General features: G+C 46.2%; 1 protein-coding gene across 1 annotated transcript in view; it reads right to left on the bottom strand.

The window, feature by feature from the left end:
• Positions 1-22,427, bottom strand: part of ino80db (INO80 complex subunit Db) — a 128,422-nt gene that overhangs the window by 82,986 nt on the left and 23,009 nt on the right. The window contains exons 2-3 of the mRNA XM_085985460.1: positions 4,498-4,744; positions 380-1,191 (exon numbers count right to left, since the gene is read on the bottom strand). Coding sequence (XP_085841586.1) covers positions 380-1,191; positions 4,498-4,715 — 1,030 coding nt within the window. The 5' untranslated portion in view covers positions 4,716-4,744. The remainder of the gene's footprint in view (positions 1-379; positions 1,192-4,497; positions 4,745-22,427) is intronic.

The raw sequence follows: 22,427 nt of genomic DNA, 5'->3' as shown, positions 1-22,427 counted from the left end.
CCTAGTTTTGGACTCTCCTACAAGTGGAAACATCAACTCTACGTCTACCCTATCGAACCCTTTCATAATTTTAAAGACCTCATTATGTCACCGGTCAGCCTTCTCTTTGCTGGAGAAAAGAGCCCCAGCCTGTTCAATCTTTGCTGATAGTTGTACCCCGTCAGTTCTCATTACCCTTGTAAATCTTTTATGGGCCTTGTTCCCTGTTTGTAATATGGAGACCAGAACTGTGCAAAGTGCTCAGTTAATTCATCCCCACTTATTTTCATGGAATCAGCCTGGTTACTTAGGCAGTTTCTTGGCTGCCCTGGGTCACCACACACGATACAGGACTGCATTTTGAGTGAAGTGGATTGTAAAATGCCTCACACACTCCTACCTAAATGTGGGAAGAGATCCCGGTGCAACAGTTGTTTCTCAGCGCACAGCTTTGCTAGTCTCTGGAGCCTGTTCACACAGGCCAAGCGCTGCTTGCAGACTGGCGTGGAGTTCGAAGCCTTGAGGACAACCACATCGGGCCGGGGAGAGTCCGTTGCCGCGGCGACAGGCGGGTGCGGGGCAGGAGCTGGCTGTGGTGGGGGCGGTGGCGACGTATGCCGAGGCGGGGAGACAGACTGGTGGGGCTTCCCGTTTGGCGAGTGCGAGGCGGGCATTGCCGTTACCGTACCGTGAGCCGCTGCTTGCGGCAGGCTGGGGGTCGGGGGCGGAGGGGGTTTGCATAGCAGGCCTTGCGGCAGTCCGGCGGGTCGGGGGGGACTGGAGAGTGGGGGTGTGCCAGAGTACAGCGGCCGCGGAGGTGCAGAATGGGGGATAAAGTGCTCTGATTGCAGTCTGAAAGTCTCGGGCTCTCGCAGCAGTCGCTGTTGCTGCTGTCGGTTCTGAGCCAGTTTGGTCTGAAGCTTCCGTTTGACAGTTCCTTTCCTCAGCGCGCAGTCATCGTCGTCGGGGAAAGCGAACGGGTCGTCGAGCTCGCGCTCCAGGTACTGGAAGGGCAGCCGCGGCCTCTGCGGGGATCGCGTCGGCCCGTCCAGACCATTTGCCGCCTTCAGGGCCAGTGAGGGCACTGCCAGGCTGACCGCCATGGCAGCATCGGGGTGCAGTCTGGGGCGCACCTCTTCTAGCTGCTCATTCTTTTTCTTCCGCTCCTTTTTGGGCACCAAACCAAGGACTTGCAGGTGGCTGTTGCAGTATCTGTCGGAGAAGGATGAAAGAATCAGCACAGAAAGGGAACTACCGCTACAACGCCAAGTACCACACCTTGTTCCAGTCAGCTCTCATGTCCCTCTAAGCACGGGAGCCAGAACCATGATATAACTTGGTATAAATATTCCAGAATTGCATCGCTCTCACTTGAGATTTCAGCAACGTGCAGTGGTGGGTGTGTGAAATGTTACTGCTACATCCACTTGAACCGTGAAAGACACTTAGCAGTACAATTATAAATTCTGTCCTCCCAAACTTGGATTGTATCTGGAGCTTTTTGAGTTGTATAACACAAGCTGTGGATCACATAGAATTGCAGAGAATGTACAGCACAGAAACAGGCCACTTGGCCCAACAAGTCTATGTCGGTGTTTATGCTCCACACGAGCCTCCACCCATCCTACTTTATCAAACCCTATCAAAATATCCTTCTTTTCCTTTCTCCTTCATGTACTTATCTAGCTTCTCCTTAAAATAATCTGTTATTTGCCTCAACTACTCCCTGTGGTGGTGAGTTCCACATTATAATCACTCTCTGGGTAAAGAAGTTTCTCCTGAATTCCCTATTGGACTTATTCGTGATTATCTTTTATTTATGGCCCCTAGTTTTGGTCTCCCCACAAGTGGAAAAATGTTCTCTACGTCTACCCTATCAAACCCCTTCATAATCTTAAAGAACTCTATTAGGTCACCCCTCAAGCTCCTCTTTTCTGGAGACAAGAGCCCCAGCCTGGACCTGATTTGTGTTTGCGAACGTTTTTTATTATTTTTTCATTGTTGATTTATTAACACATTATTTCTGTTGCTGTACATGAATGAAGAAAAAAACAATTCTGCAATGTTAGCACCGCTTTCTGAGTAGGTGGCACTGTCTTTTGGGAGTTTGGACGGGGTTGGGGGGCAGGCGGGTGAGGGCTCTAGGAGTGTGCCAATACTTGCAGGGGGGTCCCTAGGAATGTGCCAAGACTTGTAGGGGAGTCCCCCATTCAGAAAAATCTGCAAGCTACTGCACTAGGGTGAAGTATTGCTGGTTACAGGGTGGTCACTGGTGGTGGAAGCAAGTTGGGGTGATGAATTCAGGGTATTGTATAATAAATGCGGTGTGCAAGATGAAAGCAAAATAGATAAATACAGACAGCAAAAAGTGCCCTAAGGTGGTTTGTGTCTACATACTTTACTATTTTGGGAGGGGTGGGGGGAGGTGGGGAGGCAGGGAGAAAGGTGCAGGTGCATACTGGTGGAGTTTCCCAAGTTATTACAGCAGTGAATGGCAGCGTCAGTCTGAGCTGCACAACACAATGGTACCGTGGCGCTGCAGAAATAAGATGCGGGGCAACGATGTAAGTAAACTTTCAGAACAGCATTGTGGGTACATCAAATGATTTATTATGTAAAGAGGATGGGTGAGAGAGAAAAAAAGTCAAAAATTCTGACCCCAGTGAAACCCCAGAAGAAGAAATGAGGGTGCAGGAGTCATGGGTTGGTGTAGCCAAATGAATGGTTTCAAAATGAAATCTGTATACTGGTTAGACAAGGAAAGAGCAAGGAGGCAGCCACTTTAGCAGACAGTGGACCAGAAATATTGCAGGTAACAGCAGACACAAAGTAAGAATGCGGTGCTCTGGTCAAAGCTTGCAGCTCCTTCAATTTCCGATGATTGTTAGGACAAACGCGACCAGTAATAAACTATTCCAAGCAGGTTTCGAGATATCTCGGGATGAATAACTGACTAAGCAAGGAGGAGCTGCCAAACATTTGAGATCAGTCTCTGGTCTCTATTCCAGGGCAACATTCATGGCAAAGTTCATTGCTACCACCCGCAGGCACTGGCTGTTTTGGGAAAGTGGGGTTTTTATTTGTCAGTATTAGTAGTTTCGTAACCAATTGTAGGATTTAGCTTACCAATTTAAACTTCAAGAGTTGTATTTGATTTTTCACATTTACTCAAACCAAGTTACCAGATGAAAAAATTATTAAAAGAAATGCTTTCTCTCATAAAAAGAAAGTTCACTTTCAGCTTGCAGGAAACAATTAATCTCACTGCCACAACGAAAATGTTAAGCTTTGTCATGAATGTAAACTCAATTAGGAGGAGCATTTCTCAGTAACTATTTATTCATTCTCTACGCAACCCTTGCTTCCTGTGAGGGGCAGTTCACAATCACTCTTTTCAATGGTATTGGAAGTTTGTGCATGACTTTTCAATACTCGGCCCGCAGGTTGTGTAGGGTTCAATCTAGGACATAACTGCTAGACTGGGTTTGCAGCAGGTGGGGAGAAAACCAACATGAGGGGATAACCTGCTTGACCTCCTCCTCACCAATCTACCTGTCGGAGATCCGTCTGTCCACGACAGCACTGGTAGGAGTGACCACAGCACAGTTCTCACGGACACCAAGTCCTGTCCACACTGAGGATACCCTATATCGTGAAAGGAAATAGATTCCGGCCCTCATTCTTTCCGCGGTGCCTTCCTGATCTCGGTCATACTGCTAAAACAGAGATGACCACAGGACAAAATTGAAACTTGTTTCCCAGCAGTATTGGTAGAGACCTGCGTGCTTGCTCGGCTGGGAAACGGTAGAGGGTGTCTGGGCAATGGACTCTGGGCAGCAAAGTCCAACACGAGCACGACAGATGCTCCCCACGGCTCACGTGATGAATGCCACCTTGGGGAGGTCCTCGAGCGCTACCGTTGCCTTGTGGAACTGTACCCCAGTGTTAAGCGTCATGTTGGGAAGAAGAGAAAAGAGGTGGAGGGAAAAAGAAATATATTTTTCCATCTTTTATCATCTTCTCGCATCACCTACACCACAGGAATGAGACACTGTGGCAATGATGCCACAAATTGTGTGCGGCACATCTTCATGCAAAAGAGACAAAAAGGAGGGCGAGGAGAGGGCTGGCGACAATTCAAGACAGTCGGACTGTACACCGATCACACATCAGTAGCTCACTATCAAGGAAAAAAAATTAGCAGGTACGTGAACTTTAAAAAAAGTGAGATTCTATTCTGCTCAGCACTTTTAAGAAACCATTTTACTGCATCGATTCTACGCGGTCGGAGAACTGGGGGATGATTTTAACCTAACTCGCCGGGCGGGAAACCCACGGGCTCAAGTGGAATGTCAATTTCACACGCCGCCCAACATTACTCTCCATTGACGTGAACGAAGAGTAAAATTGCGTGGGGTGCAAGAGCAGTATTGCATCTGATCCAGTCAGTTTCCCAACGGGCAGGTTCGGTTAAATTTGCACCCCACCCCGGCTGTCCATTTAAAATGGTTGACTTGCCTTCGATCTTCAGACTTCGGGATAGGGTTCGTGCACCGCTGGCTGTTGTACTTGGCCACAAATTCACATTGCTTGAAAGGGGCGGTTTTATCCTCCAGAACGTGGCGGATGCAGAATGCGTAGCCGTTGAGCCGGCGCTGCTTGCAGAGCTTGGGGCTGTAGGAGCACAATGGCTTGTTATCGACCTCTGAGAAGTGTATGTGTTTGCCTTCATACATCACGTGATTCTTTTCCTTGTGAACATCAGCTACAGAGAAAAAGACAGAGTGTCAGATACAAGCTGCGACTGAGAGAAGACAAGTGTAGCGCAATAACATTGCTGACCAGTGCGAGCGGGAGCGGATATGATGACTTCCCCCCACCCCCCACCCTCGATTTATTCTCCTGGGGCACGGCTCCATGGGCATCTACAGCCCTCTGCCAGCTCACCCAAGTGGCCCATCTTTCATATATCTGGACGCTGATCACTGGCGAGCAAATCAACCAAGGGGGGGGGGGGGGGGGGCGGGGGGTGGAAATCACGGCTGAGTTTGACCCTGTCCTCACCCGACACCCGCACAGGTGCAGTTTCGGGCAAGTGTCACTTGAAAGTGATCAGGGGCAAGAATCCTGGTCGGTTTTTCCTCTCTGTTACCCAGGTGCAGCCATGGCTCAGTGGGTAGCACCCTCACCTTTGAGTCAGAATGTTGTATGGTCAAGTCTCACCGCATAGACCAGAGCACAAAATCCGGGGTGACACTCCAGTGAGGGAGTGCTGTACTGTCAGCGGTGCCATCTTTTGAATGATAAATTAAACCGAGGCTCCATCTGCCCTCTCAGGTGGATGTAAAAGATCCCATGGCACTATTTTGAAGAAGAGCAGGGGAGTTCTTCCCAGTAGCCTGCCCAATATTTCTCTCTCAAGCAACACCTAAAAGAGAGGATCCGGTCATTTATTTCATGGCTGTGCACAAATTGGCTGCTGCGTTTCCTACATTACAACAGTGACTACACTTCAAAAATACTTCATTGGCAGTAAAATGCTTTGGGACATCCAGAGGTCGAGAAAGGCGTGATATAAATTTAAGTTCTTTCTTTTTCCTAACGCAGGTAAGCTAAGGCCGGTTCTGGAGCCTCGTCTGTTATCCTGGCTGAGTTCAGAGCAGGGATTGAAGAGAGAACATTGTTAGAATGACATTGGGAGGTGCCTTTACCCAGGAGAACAGCCAGGGATCTAGACTCCAGACAGAGTTAACACTAGTTTTACTAACAGCCCCATTTCAAGAATGTAACAAACTAAAAAGTATGGTTGATTAATATTTTAAGAAAGGGGAGGATGAACTGAGGTGGTTTATATTTGAATTTTTGCAGTTTCAACATGAGACACACCAATGCCAAGAAATTATACACTTTGGCAATTCAGGTCAGGTATATCACAGTTAGATATAGATTAAAGCTTGTTCTACTTGACCCCAACAATGGCCCTCAGCCTCTACCTTATAAAAGCAATATGACTGGGCAGAGTCAATACGGATTTATGAAAGGGAAACCATGTTTGACAAATCTGTTGAGTTTTTTTGAGGTTGCAACTGGCAGGGTAGATAAGGGGGAACCAGTGGATGGAGGCCGATAAAAATTTTACAAGGGTGATACCAGAACTGAGAGGTTATAACTATCAGGAAAGATTCAACAGGCTGGGGCTCTTTTCTCTAGCAAAGAGAAGGCTGACGGGTGACCTAACAGAGGTCTTTAAAATTATGAAATGGTTTGATAGGGTAGACGTAGAGAAGATGCTTCCACTTGTGGGGGAGACCAGAACTAGGGGCCATCAATGTCAGATAGTCGCTAATAAATCCAGTAGCGAATTCAGGAGAAACTTCCTTTACCCAGAGCGTGGTTAGAATGTGGAGTCGTTGAGACAAATAGCATAAATGCATTTAAGGGGAAGCTCGATAAGTACATGCGGGAGAAAGGAACAGAAGGATATTCTGATAGGTTAAATGAAGTCGGGTGGGTTGAGGCTTATGTGGGGCATAAACAAGGCACAGACCTGTTGGGCTGAATGTCTTGCTTCTGTGCTGTATACTCTATTTAAATTCTAGGTAAGTGTATTTGGATTTTCAAAAAGCACACAAGAGGTTAATAAACAAAATTAGGGCTCATGGGATTGGGGGTAATATATTATCATGGATTGATGATTGGTTAACAGACAAAAAACAGAGAGTAGGAATAAACGGGTCATTTTCAGATTGGCAGGCTATAACTAGTGGGGTACTGCAAGGATCAGTGCTTGGGCCTCAGCTATTTACAATTTATATCAATGACTTAGATGAAGGAACCGAGTGTAATGTATCCAAGTTTGCTGATGATAAAAAGCTAGGTGGGAATGTAAGTTATGAGGAGGACACAAAGAGGCTACAAAGGGATATAGACAGGTTGGAGAGTGAGCAAGAACATGGCAGATGGAATATAATGTGGAGAAATGTGAAGTTATCCACTTTGGTAGGAAGAATAGAAAAACAATATTATTTTAAATGGTGAGCGACTTGGAAATGTTGGTATTTAGAGGGACCTGGGTGTCCTTGTACATGAATCACAGAAAGTTAACATGCAGGTACTGCAAGCAATTAGGAAAGCAAATGGTATGTTAGTCTTTATTACAAGAGGATTAGATACAAGAGTAAAGAAGTCTTATTACAATTACAGGAAACTTTGGTTTATCCGGAGGTTATATATCCGGAATACTCGATCTAACGGCAAAAATCAGGAGCCGTTTTCAAAAGTTTTTTTTTTAGTTCTCGTTGCTTTTTTCCCCCCAGTCAGGCACTGTAAGGTCTGTAGCTATAGCAACAGCTTCAGCTAGAGACGCTTGCAGCTGCAGCCGACCGTTTTGAAGCTGTTGCTAAGCAACAGGGTTTGTTGATTCACACGGAGCTTTTCAGTTCCGTATGTTTCAACATTGACGCTGGTATGTCCGGCACTTTTGATGGTACGGCACCAGCTCGGTCCCGTCAGTGCCGGATATCAGAAAGTTTCCTGTATATATGGCCCTGGTGAGACCACACCTGCAGTATTATGTACAGTTTGGTCTCCTTACCAAGGAAGGATATACTTGCCTTAGTGCAATGAAAGTTCACTCGATTGGTTCCCGGGATGAGGGGATTGTCCTATGAGGAGAGCTTGAGTAGACTAGGCCTATCTTCTCTTGAGTTTAGAAGAATGAGAGGTGATCTCATTGAAACATATAAAATTCTTACAGGGCTTGATGCTGGGAGAACGTTTCCCCTGATCAAGGAGTCTGGAACCAGGGGTCACAGTCTCAGGATAAGGGGTCGGCCATTTAGGACTGAAATGAGGAGAAATTTCTTCACTCAGAGGGTGGTGAAACTTTGGAATTCTCTACCCAAGAGAGCTGTGGATGCCGACTTGTTGAGTATATTCAAGACAGAGATCAATAGATTTTTGGATACTAAAGGAATCAAGGAATATGGGGGATAGTGGAGTTGAGGTAGAGGATCAGCCATGATCTTATGTAAATAGTGGAGCAGGCTCAGAGGCCTACTCCTGCTCCTAATTCTTATGTTGTTAAAAGCATGTTCCATTGAACCTGCACACACACCTGCCGATTCCTACACCAGCTACATTCGTCAATCAGACTCAATTTAGCACCTTTAGTGCAGTTCCATGGCGTGCCCTCGCCAGATATTTATTCATTCAGCCATCCAATCAATATTTATCTACATAACATTACGAAAAGCAATTCATTGTGTGCAGCCCTTTGAGATATTTTGGCGTGATAAGGCGCAATACAAACGCACTCATTGCAAAAGTACAAGAGGACAGCGGATTACACAGTAATTAGAAAAAGTAGCAGCATCTCAACAAGTTTCACACAAATGTTAACAGTTTTTGATAGAAAATAGCTATCCTCAATTGTGTTCTTTGTGAACTGCACCAGTGTTGTCCAATAAAAATCACTGACTAGCAATGGTGACGCCATTTTAGCAAATGCACCAATTTTAGTAGGAAACACCTTGTACTCAATACAGGCAAATGTACTTCAGTGTGTATATTTATTCAACAAACATCTGTCAAGGAAGTAAAACTCTCAACGATCAAAAAACATCCTGCTTTTCAGCGTAATATTTTACAGCAAACCCACAATAAAGGTTAAAGTTCACCGCCATGTGAATACGAGTATTGAGATCACAGGCCCAACAGCGGGATCTATTACTCATTTTTAATTTACCAATCAGAAATACAATTAGCCAATCTGGATACCCAACTAGCCACATGTGGCTAACGTATGGGACAACACTGAACTACATTCTGACATAATCATGTTCTTTCCAGGCTGGCTCACCTTAGGAGAGGTGGAGGCTGGGTTCACGTATCTTGAATGTCCCCTTTTGAAGGGCTTCCCCCTGACCCCCTTATACCCTCCAATTACATCAAATGCATTCTCCAGCCGGGGTGGTGGGGAAAGTGCGGGGGTCAGTTACCTCACTCCCGGGTTTCTGCTAGTGCCGAGTAAACCTTCATCTGGGACGAAGCCAGCTGCCACTTGGTGGTTGTGTTGACAGTCTGGCTGAGACTGCAAGGCTCAAACCCTCATACTGCTCAACCTGGTGCATAATCTGCCAGCAGTGATTAAACCACCTTCTTTATTGCAATATACTACATATACTATGCACATACGGTATACTACACACTACAAAGGATGCACATCCAGAATACTATCCTACGGGAACAGCAGCAAAGTGGTTATGTTCCTGGACGAGTAATCCAGAATCCAGTAATCCTGGACTAATGATCTGGGAGACACGAGTTCAAATCCCAGCACGGCAGCTGGGGAATTTAAATTCAGTTAATTAAATAAATCTGGAATGAAAAGCTAGTATCAGTAATGGTAACCATGAAACTATCGGATTCTCGTAAAAACCCATCTGGTTCACTAATGTCTTCTAGGGAAGGAAATCTGCCGTCCTTACCTGGTCTGGCCTAGATGTGACTCCAGACCGACAGCGATGTGGTTGACTCTAACTGCCCCTGAAATGGTCTAGCAAGTCACTCAGTTGCAAAAAAACTGCCACGAAAAATAATAAGAATAAAACCGACGGACCACCCGACATCGACCTGGGCACCGGCTACAGACACGACAACGGCGCACCCAGCCCAGTCAACCCTGCAAAGTCCTCCTCACCAACATCTGGGGACTTGTGCCAAAATTGGGAGAGCTGACCCACAGACTAGTCAAGCAACAAGCCTGGCATAGTCATACTCTCAGAATCATACCTTTCAGCCAATGTCCCAGACTCCTCCATCACCATCCCTGGGTGTGTCCTGTCCCACCGGCAGGACAGACCCACCGGGGGCGGTGGCACAGTGGTATACAGTCGGGAAGGAGTGGCTCTGGGAGTCCTCAACATTGACTCCGGACCCCATGAAGTCTCATGGCTTCAGGTCAAGCATGGGCAAGGAAACTGCCTGCTGATTACCACCTACCGCCCTCCCTCAGCCGATGAATCAGTACTCCTCCATTTTGAACACCACTTGGAAGAAGCACTGAGAGTAGCAAAGGCACAGAATGTACTCTGGGTAGGGGACTTCAATGTCCATCACCAAGAGTGGCTCAGTAGCACCACTACTGACTGAGCTGGCTGAGTCCTGAAGGACATATCTGCCAGTCTGGGCCTGCGACATGTGGTAAGAGAACCAACACGAAGGAAAAACCTCATCCTCACCAATCTACCTTTCGCAGATGCATCTGTCCATGACAGCATTGGTAGCAGTGACCACCGCACAGTCATTGTGGAGACGAAGTCCCGTCTTCACACTGAGGACATCGTGTTGTGTGGCACTACCACCGTGCTAAATGGTAGTTTCAGAACAGATCTAGCAGCTCAAAACTGAGCATCCATGAGGCACTGTGGGCCATCAGCAGCAGCAGAATTGTATTCCACCACAATCTGTAACCTCATGGCCTGGCATATCCTACACCCTACCATTACAATCAAGCCAGGGGACCAACCCTGGTTCAATAAGGAGTGTAGAAGAGCATGCCAGGAGCAGCACCAGGCGTATCTAAAATGCGTCAACCTGGGGAAGCTGCAAAATTGGACTACATGCATGCTAAAACCAGATTCAGCATGCTATAGACAGAGTGAAGCGATCCCACAATCAACGGATCAGATCAAAGCTCTGCAGTCCTGCCGTATCCAGTCGTGAATGGTGGTGGACCATTAAACAACTAATGAAAGTAGGAGGCTCCATGAATATCCCCATCCTCAATGATGGTGCAGCCCAGCACGTGAGTGCAAAAGACAAGGCTGAAGTATTTGCAACCATCTTCAGCCAGAAGTGCCGAATGGATGATCCATATCGGCCTCCTCTTGAGGTCCCCACCACCATAGAAGCCAGTCTTCAGCCAATTCGATTCACTCCACGTGATATCAAGAAACTGCTGAGCGCACTGGATACAGCAAAGGCTGTGGGCCCGACAACATCCTGGCTGAAGACTTGTGCTCCAGAACTAGCTGCGCCTCTAGCCAAGCAGTTCCAGTATTGGCTATAACACTGGCATCTATCCGACAATGTGGAAAACTGCCTAGGTACATCCTGTCCACAAAAAGCAGGACAAATCCAATCCGGTCAATTACCGCTCCATCAGTCTACTCTCAATCATCAGCAAAGTGAGGGAAGGTGTTGTTGACAGTGTTATCAAGCGGCACTTACTCACCAATAACCTGCTCACTGATGCCCAGTTTGGGTTCCGCCAGGACCACTCAGCTCCCAAACTCATTACAGCCTTGGTCCAAACGTGGACAAAAGAGCTGAATTCCAGAGGTGAGGGGAGAGTGACTGCCCTTGACATCAGTGCAGCATTTGACCGAGTGTGGCATCAAGGAGCCCTACTGAAACTGAAGTCAATGGGAATCGGTGGGAAAACGCTCCACTGGCTGGAGTCATACCTAGCACAAAGGAAGATGGTTGTGGCAGTTGGAGGTCAATCATCACAGCCCCAGGACATCGCTGCAGGAGTTCCTCAGGGCAGTGTCCTCGGCCCAACCATCTTCAGTTGCTTCATCAATGACCTTCCCTCCATCACAAGGGCAGAAGTGAGGATGTTCGCTGATGACTGCACAGTGTTCAGCGCCATTCACAACTCCACAGATAATGAAGCAGTCCATGTCCGCATGCAGCAAGACCTGGACGACATTCAGGCTTGGGCTGATAAGTGGCAGGTAACATTCGCGCCACACAAGTGCCAAGTAATGACTACTGTCAACGAGCGAGCGTCTAACCACCGCCCCTTGACATTCAATGGCATTACCATCGCCGAATACTCCACCATCAATATCCTGGGGGTCACCATTGACCAGAAACTTAACTGGACCAGCCACATAAATACTGTGGCAACAAGAGCAGGTCAGAAGCTGGGTATTCTGCAGCGAGTGTCTCACCTTTGAACTCCCCAAAGCCTTTCCACCATCTACAAGGCACAAGTCAGGAGTATGATGGAATACTCACCACTTGCCTGGATGAGTGCAGCTCCAACAACACTCAAGAAGCTTGACACCATCCAAGACAAAGCAGCCCGCTTGATTGGCACCCCATCCACCACCTTAAACATTCACTCCCTCCACCACCGGTGTACCGTGGCTACAGTGTGTACCATCTACACTGCAGCAACTCGCCAAGGCTTCTTCGGCAGCACCTCCCAAACCCGCAACCTCTACTACCTAGAAGGGCAAGGGCAGCAGGCGTATGGGAACACCACCACCTCCAAGTTCCCCTCCAAGTCACACACCATCCTGACTTGGAAGTATATCGCTGTTCCTTCATCGTCGCTGGGTCAAAATCCTGGAACTCCCTAGCTAACAGCACTGTGGGAGTACCTTCACCACACGGGCTGCAGCGGTTCAAGGCGGCGGCTCACAACCACCTTCTCAAGGGCAATTAGGGATGGGCAATAAATACTGGTCTTGCCTGCGACACCCACATCCCATGAATAAATAAAAAAAACCTATACACACACACACCATATACTACCCACCATACATAGTGAAGCCTGTACATTATGTGTGTGTGCATGTGTGTTTGTATTCATCTACACACTACATACTGATGGATTATTTATTAATCGAGTATCCAGTGCCGCTTTCTGTTTTCGTTAAGTATGCCAATGACATTGTTTCCTTTGTCATTCTGGGAGTGCTGCTCCCTTTCCCCCACTTTGAAAGTTCATCTCATAGCCAGCCTGATCACTCCTCTGTTAAATCACAGGGCACTGTAATTGTAGCAGATGACAAGAGTGAACATAGAATCATGAAAATCAGTTTTGGGTGTAAAAGACCCTATGACGCTATTTGAAGAGGAGCAGGTGAGTTCTCACCAGTGTCCTGGCCAATATATATCCCTCAACCAACATCCCTAAAAAAAAATCTTGTCATTATCTCATTGCTGTTTGTGGGAGCTCGCTATGTGCAAATTGGCTGCCACGTTACCTACATTACAATAGTGACTACACTCCAAAAGCACTTCATTGGCTGTAAAGCACTTAGGGGTGTCCAGAGGACGCGAAAGGCACTGTATAAATGCAAGTTATTTCTTTCTTTCTATAAGCTTTGATTCTGTACAATCCACTTCTTGTTTTATACTCTTCGGACATCATTTCAAATTGCTTGCACCAACACTGAAACCTGGAACCAGCAGTACTTCACCCTAGTGCTGTACAGCTTTGTTGGCTGCTTTTCAAGGTTCAAGTGGATATAGTGCAAGATGTTCACACGTGTTCTATTGAGCTCAGTGAAATCCTGATGGAGAACTAAGTTACCTGCAGCATGGCAGGGTGAAAATCTCACACCGCACCATGCTTCAGAGATTGTCGTGACAACTCAGTGCAAACTCTTCTCAGAAGGCAGCTGGTTAACCAGCACACAAGATAGATTTGGGCCTTGAAAAATTGCTTCAGCAAATGTAAAGCCAGCTATTTAGAGCTGTGCTGCTCATAAGCTATTGATTCTGCAAAAATAATAATTCGGCTAGTGGGAGTAAAAGACCAGTTATTATGCTGCAGTTTCTGTATCATAACAGCCACTCAATAAATGCACACACTGAGCTGTCACTGGATAAAGTTCAATTTATAATCCAATAAAAATAACAAGGATACAAGAAATTCTACTAAAGAGCTGTTTTTCAAACTTACTGAGGCTTAATAGCATTTGATGGCAACAAGGCAATGATTTAATCTCAGATCCAGAGATCTTGCTCCAACTATTCCAAAGGAGTGGTATCATTTGGGTTCGTCAGATAAACCGCACTGTAGTTACCCACTCTGGACCACTTGTTATTCAACGGTATTTGAATGCTGTGAACTTACCTAGTACAAGCCTGATACCCATTGGTTGCTTGCAATCCATCTATCACATGGCTCATTAATGAAGGCTTCCTCACCCTACAAACATCTCATCCAGACAGTGAAAGCCACAATAAAACAAACGGACTTGCATTTATATAGCGCCTTTTACTGCCTCACAGTAGAAGACAAAGAACAAGCCGGAAATTGTGGGGAACCAAGGGTCTACCGAGAGTGAGGAACTTAAAGTAATTCACTTTTGTAAAGAAAAAGTACTGGAGAAATTAATGGGACTAAAAGTCAACAAATCCATTGGACCTGATGGCCTACACCATAGAGTTTTAAAAGAGGTGGCTGCAGAGATAGTGGGTGCATTGGTTTTGATCTTCCAGAATTCCCTAGATTCTAGAACTGTCCCCGTGGATTGGAAGGTAGCAACTGTAACCCCGCTATTCAAGATAGGAGAGAGAGAAAACAGGGAACTATGGACCAGTTAGCCTAATATCAGTAGTAGGGAAAATGCTAGAATCTATTATTAATGGCGTGGTAACAGGGCACTTGGAAAATCACAATATGATTAGGCAGTCAACAAGATTTTATGAAAGGGAAATTGTGTTTGCCAAATCTATTAGAGTTTTGTGAGGGTGTAACGAGCAGGGTAGATAATGGGGAACCAATGGATGTAGTATATTTGGATTTTCAGAAGAGATTCGATAAGGGGCCACACAAAAGGTTGTTACACAAGATTAGGGCTCATGAAATTTGGGGTAATATATTGGACAGAAAACAGAGGGTAGGAATAAATGGGTCATTTTCAGGATGGTAGGGTGTAACTAGTGTAACCATAATATGGTTGAATTCCAAATTCAGTTTGAGGATGAGAGAGTTGGATCTCAAACCAGCGTACTGAGCTTAAATAAAGGAGACTATGAAGGTATGAGAGTAGAATTGACTAAAGTGGACTGGGAAAACAGATTAAAGTGTAAGACGGTACAAGAGCAGTGGTCTACATTCAAGGAGATATTTCACATCTTTCAAGATAAATATATTCCACTGAGGAAAAACGGGAATAAAAGAAAAGCCAGCCATCCGTGGCTTAGTAAAGTAATAAAGGATAGTATCCGACTGAAAACAAGGGCATATAAAGTAGCCAAATCTAGTGGGAGGATAGAAGATTGGGAAGCATTTAAAAGCCAGCAAACAATAACTAAAAGATTAATTAAGAAAGGGAAGATAGATTATGAAAGTAAACTGGCAAAAAATATAAAAACAGATAGCAAGAGTTTCTACAGCTATATAAAAAGAAAAAGGGTGGCTAAAGTGAACGTTGGTCCCTTAGAGGATGGGACCGGGAAACTAGTGGTGGGGAACATGGAGATGGCAAAGACGCTGAACAAATATTTTGTATCAGTCTTTACAGTAGAGGACACTAAAAATATCCCAACACTGGACAAACAGGGGGCAATGGGGGGGAGGAGCTAAACACGATTAAAATCACTAAGGAGATGGTACTCAGTAAAATAATGGGACTTAAGGCGGATAAATCCCCTGGACCTGATGGCCTACATCCTAGGGTCTTGAGAGAAGTGGCGGTAGGGATTGTGGATGCATTGGTGATTATTTTCCAGAACTCCCTGGACTCAGGAAAGGTCCCGGCAGATTGGAAAACTGCTAATGTAACACCCTTATTTAAGAAGGGAAGTAGACAAAAAGCTGGAAACTATAGACCAGTTAGCCTAACATCTGTGGTTGGCAAAATGTTGGAGTCCATTATTAAGGAAACAGTAACAGAGCATTTGGATAAACATAATTTAATAGGACAGAGTCAGCATGGTTTTATGAAGGGGAAGTCATGTTTGACAAATTTGCTCGAATTCTTTGAGGATGTAACATACAGGGTGGATAAAGGGGAACCAGTGGATGTAGTGTATTTGGACTTCCAAAAGGCATTTGACAAGGTTCCACACAAAAAATTACTGATCAAGATAAGAAATCACGGGATTGGGGGTAATATACTGGCATGGGTGGAAGATTGGCTATCTAACAGAAAACAAAGAGTTGGGATAAATGGTTAATTCTCGGGCTGGCAATCAGTAACTAGTGGTGTTCCGCAGGGGGTCAGTGCTGGGACCCCAACTCTTTACAATCTATATTAACGATTTGGAGGAAGGGACCGAGTGCAACATATCCAAGTTTGCCGACGATACAAAGATGGGAGGGAAAGCAGTGAGTGAGGACATAAAAAAACCTGCAAAAGGACATAGACAGGCTAAGTGAGTGGGCAGAGATTTGGCAGATGCAATATAATGTTGGAAAGTGTGAGGTTATGCACTTTGGCAGAAAAAAATCAAGGAGCAAGTTATTATCTAAATGGAGAGAAACTGCAAAGTGCTACTGTACAAAGGGATCTGGGGGTCCTGGTGCATGAAACACAAAAAGTTAGTATGCAGGTGCAGCAGGTGATCAGGAAGGCCAATGGAATCTTGGCTTTTATTGTGAGGGGGATGGAGTATAAAAACAGGGAAGTCTTGCTGCAGTTATACAGGGTATTGGTGAGGCCACAACTGGAATACTGCGTGCAGTTTTGGGTTCCATATTGAAGAAAAAATATACTTGCTCTCGAGGCGGTTCAGAGAAGGTTCACTCGGTTGATTCCGGAGATGAGGGGGTTGACGTATGAGGAAAGGTTGAGTACGTTGGGACTCTACTCATTGGAGTTCAGAAGAATGAGGGGCGATCTTATCGAAACATATAAGATTGTGACGGGGCTTGATCGGGTGGATGCGGTGAGGATGTTTCCACTGATGGGTGAGACTAGAACTAGGGGGCATAATCTAAGAATAAGGGGTTGCCCTTTCAAAACTGAGATGAGGAGAAACTTCTTCACTCAGAGGGTAGTAAATCTATGGAATTTGCTACCCCAGAGAGCTGCGGAAGCTGCAACATTAAATAAATTTAAAATGGAGAGAGACAGTTTCCTAGCAGATAAGGGAATTAGGGGTTACGGGGAGAGGGCAGGGAAGTGGACGTGAGTCTAAGTTCGGATCAGCCATGATCCTATTGAATGGCGGAGCAGGGCCGAGTGGCCGTATGACCTACTCCTGCTCCTACTTCTTATGTTCTTATGTTCTAGTGGAGCGCCGCAAGGATCAGTGCTTGGGCCTCAGATATTTACAATCTATATCAATGACTTAGATGAGGGGACCGAGGGTAATATATCCAAGTCTGCTGACAATACAAAACTAGGTGGTAAAGTAAGCTGTGAGGAGGATGCAAAGAGGTTGCAAAGGGATATAGACTGGCAAGAAAGTGGTAGAAGTGTGAAGTTATCCACTTTGGTAGGAAGAATATGTAGTGTATGTACCTTGAAGAAGGAACTATATTCTGCAGCCCCTGTATACTGCAGTACCAGTAGTGACCACCCCTGTATATAAGCCTGTGTAGTAACCTTGTATAGTAGTTCCAGTTTTGTCTCTATTCAGTAAACACCTGTTATAACCAACTTCTGCAGTCCGTGTCTCAATTACACACGGACATTACATTGGCGACGAACAGATCCGAACTTACCTACAGTTCTGCACCACCTCACGGGGATCCATCCCTGAAGCGAATTTATTAGAGGTCGAAGCCAGAAGGAAGAAATCCAAAAAGAAAAAAAAACAAACAGAAGAAACGGGCGTCGACCGTGGGCAACCGCCCTCTGATTCATCGAATTCGAAGATTTGCAGGAGAGGCTGTCGAGAGCTGGGCTTGGTTATCCAGTCTATGGTGTTACAGCTAATCGGGCTGGTGGCAGGTAGTACACTGATCCTTCCTGGGCTGTGGCGGGCTAGAGCTCGATCAGGTGGCTTTTCAACGGGGCCGAGCAGCATTGTCGGGAAGAGGAGAGAGAGAGAGAGAGGGTGGAGCACACAGGGCGCGGCCGGTGCTACGAAGCCGGGCAGTGTACAGACCCGAGAAGAGGGAGGGAAGTGTCCCATAGGGTCTGCTCTGACGACGGGAACAGTAATTAAAATAAAAGAAATTAGAAGCGCAGAAAGCCGCGAGGAGCTGCAGTTTGCCACGGGGACCGCGGAGAGCGGCGTTGGCAGCAGCGCGGGGGGAAGCACGCGAAGACCATAGGGCGTCGCCATCAAGGCATAAAAACGCCAGCAACAGCGCTGGCAGCAGCGGAAAAGACAGAAAGCGCGGGAGGCGCCATCTTAATCCAGCGGGGAAGGCGGCAAAGCGCGGGAGGCGCCATTTTGTTCAATCGGGGAAGAAGGCAAAGCGCGGGAGGCGCCATCTTAGATCTCCAAGATGCCGAAGACTGGCAATATCACTGCCTTCGATAATGCAATAGAAGACTGGACCACGTATGTGGAAAGAGTCAAAGTATATTGCAAGGCAAACGAAGTAGCCGATGAGAAAAAGGCATCGGTACTACTAAACTTAATGGGCGCAAGAACGTACGGCCTATTGCGGAACCTGATCACTCCTGATCAAACCGATGGAGAAGAGTTTTAACGAAATTGTTCATATCCTACAGGAACACCTAAATCCTACACCGCTGCTGATAGCAGAAAGATTTAAATTCCACAAGAGAAATCAGCATAAAGATGAGAGCAATGCTGATTACCTTACGGAACTACGCAAGCTATCAAAGCACTGCCAGTTCGGAGCAGGACTGGCAGATACCCTACGGGACAAATTTGTCTGTGGACTCACGAGTGAAGGAACCCAGAAGAGGTTACTCTCAGAGAAAGAGCTGACACTAGATAAGGCTTTCAGCGTGGCAGTATCGTACGAAGCAGCAGTAAGGGGAGCTGCGGAAATACAGCAAAAGCCACAGGAATACGGCACCCATGAAATGACACGGGGATTTGAAAAATGTTATCGCTGCGGCAGAACAACCCATGACCAGAAGGACTGCTGGGCCAAGGACAAAATATGCAGGCAATGCGGAAAGATGGGACACATTGCACGAGTTTGCAGGTCCGGGAAGAAGACTAACGACAACAAAAAGACTACTAAGGAACAGTACAGGAAAGTACAAAAGATGACGGACAGTAGTTCCGAAGACCAGAAGAGCGATAGTGAATCCAGGAACAAGAGACTAAGCTGTCTCAAACTACACAACGTAATCACAAAAGAGGATCACCGAACCATTTGGGTCAACCTCACGATAGCAGGGTCCCAAGTCAAAATGGAATTGGATACAGGATCAGCCCTGACCGTCATGAATCGACGAGACTACGAGCGGCTATTCTCACACATACCCTTGAAAGACACATCCATTGTCTTGAAGACATATACGGGGCAGAAAGTATACCCGAGAGGGAAAATAAGAGTGCCTGTCGAATACAACGGCAAGGAAATACAGAAATTGTATCTGTACATACTGCAAGATGGTGGACCACCGTTATTGGGACGTGAATGGATCAGAAAGATAAGTTTAGACTGGCACTCCATTCAGGCACTGACTGTGGCTGGTAAAAAGGATGACGACGTCACACCTGGACGATCGTCAAAAATCTTGGCTAACGCTAAAGGGGTATTTCAACAAGAACTGGGAACTCTTAAAGGCGTAACCGCCTCGATAAAAATAGAAGAGAATGCAATTCCCAAGTTTTTCAAAGCAAGACCGGTACCGTATGCAATTCGCCCAGCCGTCGAGGCAGAGCTGGAGAATGCAGGCGTGTTAACTAAGGTAGACTGGAGCGAGTGGGCGACACCCATCGTTCCCGTCATGAAGAAAACGTTAAACAATAAGTCTGAGGAGCCAAGGAAGGTTCGCATCTGTGGGGACTTCAAGGTGACGGTGAACCCAGTCCTTCACACAGTACAATATCCTCTTCCAAGGATAGAAGATATTTTCGCCTCACTATCTGGAGGGAAACGTTTTACAAAAATTGACCTAGCGCAAGCATATTTGCAGATGGAGGTTGAAGAATCCTCTAGGAAGTATCTCACGATAAACACTCACAAAGGTCTTTCCCAGTATAATCGACTGGTATTCGGAGTTGCATCAGCTCCGGCTATATGGCAAAGAGCGATGGAACAAGTCCTGCAAGGGATTCCGGGGACTCAGTGTTACTTGGACGACATCCTAGTGACAGGTGAAAATGACAGTGAACACCTTGCCAACCTAGAGCAGGTGCTCACTAGACTAAGAGAACATGGGCTACGAGCCAATCGCCCCAAGTGCGAGTTTTTTAAGAAACAAGTATCGTATTGTGGCCACATGATTGATGAAGAGGGGTTACCTAAGTCCCCTGACAAAATTGAAGCGGTAGTTAAGGCTCCAGCGCCTGAAAATGTGTCGCAACTGAGGTCATTCCTCGGATTGGTGAATTTAAGTTTTTGCCGAATTTGTCCACAATTCTGCACCCACTGAACGCCCTGCTACAAACTGGAGTAGCATGGAAATGGAGTGATGAATGTAAGCGGGCCTTTCAGAAGTGTAAAGGCCTGATCACTTCAAGAGAAGTATTGGCTCACTACAACCCATCACTACCGATAAGACCGGCGTGTGATGCGTCTCCCTACGGCGTTGGAGCGGTACTGTCACATAAATCCCTTGATGGTTCAGAGAGGCCGATAGCTTTTGCGTCACGCTCGTTAACTGCAGCCGAGCGTAACTACGCCCAGATTGACAGAGAGGCCCTCAGCCTGGTGTGGGGGGTGAAGAAGTTCAATCACTACCTGCACGGACAGAAATTTACTCTACTAACTGATCATCAACCTCTTGTCTCCATTTTCAACCCTAAGAAGGGTGTCCCGATAATGACAGCACAACGGCTACAGAGGTGGTCCCTGTTCCTAGGGGCACACCAATATGACATCGAGTACAAAGGAACTAAACAGCATGGGAATGCTGATGGATTGTCGCGCCTACCGTTGCCGACGGTGGAAGAAGCACCTGCAGTGGATCCAGTGGAGTTATTCCACTCGACCATAGTCGAATGTCTACCTGTGACGAATGCAAACATAGAAAAGGAAACACGAAATGACCCGACACTCTCCAGGGTCTATGATTTAACGGTGAAGGGATGGCCAGCACATGACGAACCACTGTTGCCAGCATTCTTGCCGAGAAGAGAACAGCTGTCAGTGTGCCGAGGAACCTTGATGTGTGGATCCAGAGTAGTAATTCCACCCAAATTGAAGGATAGAGTGCTCAATGAGCTTCATGAGGGTCATCTGGGAGGGGTAAAAATGAAGAACTTAGCCAGAGCGTTTGTGTGGTGGCCGGGAATCGATAGAGAAATCGAAGAGATGACCAAGAGCTATACAGGATGCCAGAAGGTCCAAAACGCCCCACCACAAGCCCCTCTACATCCATGGGAGTGGCCCTCATCTCCATGGCAAAGGGTACACATTGATTTTGCTGGTCCATTTATGGACTCGATGTTTTTAATTGCGGTGGATGCACATTCAAAGTGGCCAGAGGTAATAAAAATGTCCTCAACCACCACAGAAAAAACTATCACAGTCTTACGAACCATATTCGCCAGAAATGGGCTGCCTGAACAGATTTGCTCCGACAATGGACCACAGTTTGTGTCTGAAGAGTTCCGGAGGTTCTTAAAGAACAATGGTGTTAAGCATTACACATCCGCCCCATATCATCCAGCCACCAATGGATTGGCTGAGAGATTCGTTCAAACATTCAAGAAGGCTATCAAGGCAATGTGTAATGAAGACATACCCCTACAACACAAGGTGGATAACTTCTTGTTTGCCTACCGGAATGCGACACATGCGGTTACCAACCAAACTCCAGCCATGATGTTCTTCAATTGAAGACTAAGGTGCCGCTTGGATTTGGTTAAGCCAAACATCAGAAGAGATGTGGCGAACAGGCAGTTTCAGAATATGAATGAAAGGCCAACCAGGAGTTTCAAGATAGGTCAACCAGTTTTGGCCCGGGACTACCGCACAGAGAAATGGCAGCCAGGAACGATCTGCACACGGCAAGGACCTCTAATGTATACCGTGGACGTTGGAGAGAGCATTGTAAGACGCCATGCTTACCAGATTCTAGTCACTGGAAAACGTCAAATCTACACCACGATCCTATACACCTGGTGATGAAACCGAAGTACCAATTGCATCTACCTCAGAATCGGTGATATTGGAAGCAGACGAACCAAACAACGACGTTGATCCCAAATCAACTTTGCCAGAAGAACCTGATACCCCAAAGAAGCGTTACCCGGACAGAATCAGGAAGCCTCCTCAAAGACTGAATTTATAATTGATTAACTTCAGCTAATGTATATAGCAACTGTAATTGTAAATATGTTATTTAATTATTAATCGAATGTTATGTACTGTTTAGCTAAAAGGGGAGCAATTGTAGTGTATGTACCTTGAAGAAGGAACTATATTCTGCAGCCCGTATACTGCAGTACCAGTAGTGACCACCCCTGTATACAAGCCTGTGCAGTAACTTTGTATAGTAGTTCCAGTTTTGTCTCCATTCAGTAAACACCTGTTATAACCAACTTCTGCAGTCCGTGTCTCAATTACACACGGACATTACAGAATAGAAAAGCAGAATATTTTTTAAAAGGTGAGAGACTAGTAAATGTTGGGGTTCAGAGGGATT

This window comes from Somniosus microcephalus, chromosome 4 (genome assembly GCF_052327205.1).
Source record: "Somniosus microcephalus isolate GS21.2 chromosome 4, FLI_Smic_1.0, whole genome shotgun sequence".
Taxonomy (NCBI): domain Eukaryota; kingdom Metazoa; phylum Chordata; class Chondrichthyes; order Squaliformes; family Somniosidae; genus Somniosus; species Somniosus microcephalus.
This window is presented reverse-complemented; position numbering and strand designations above follow the sequence as displayed.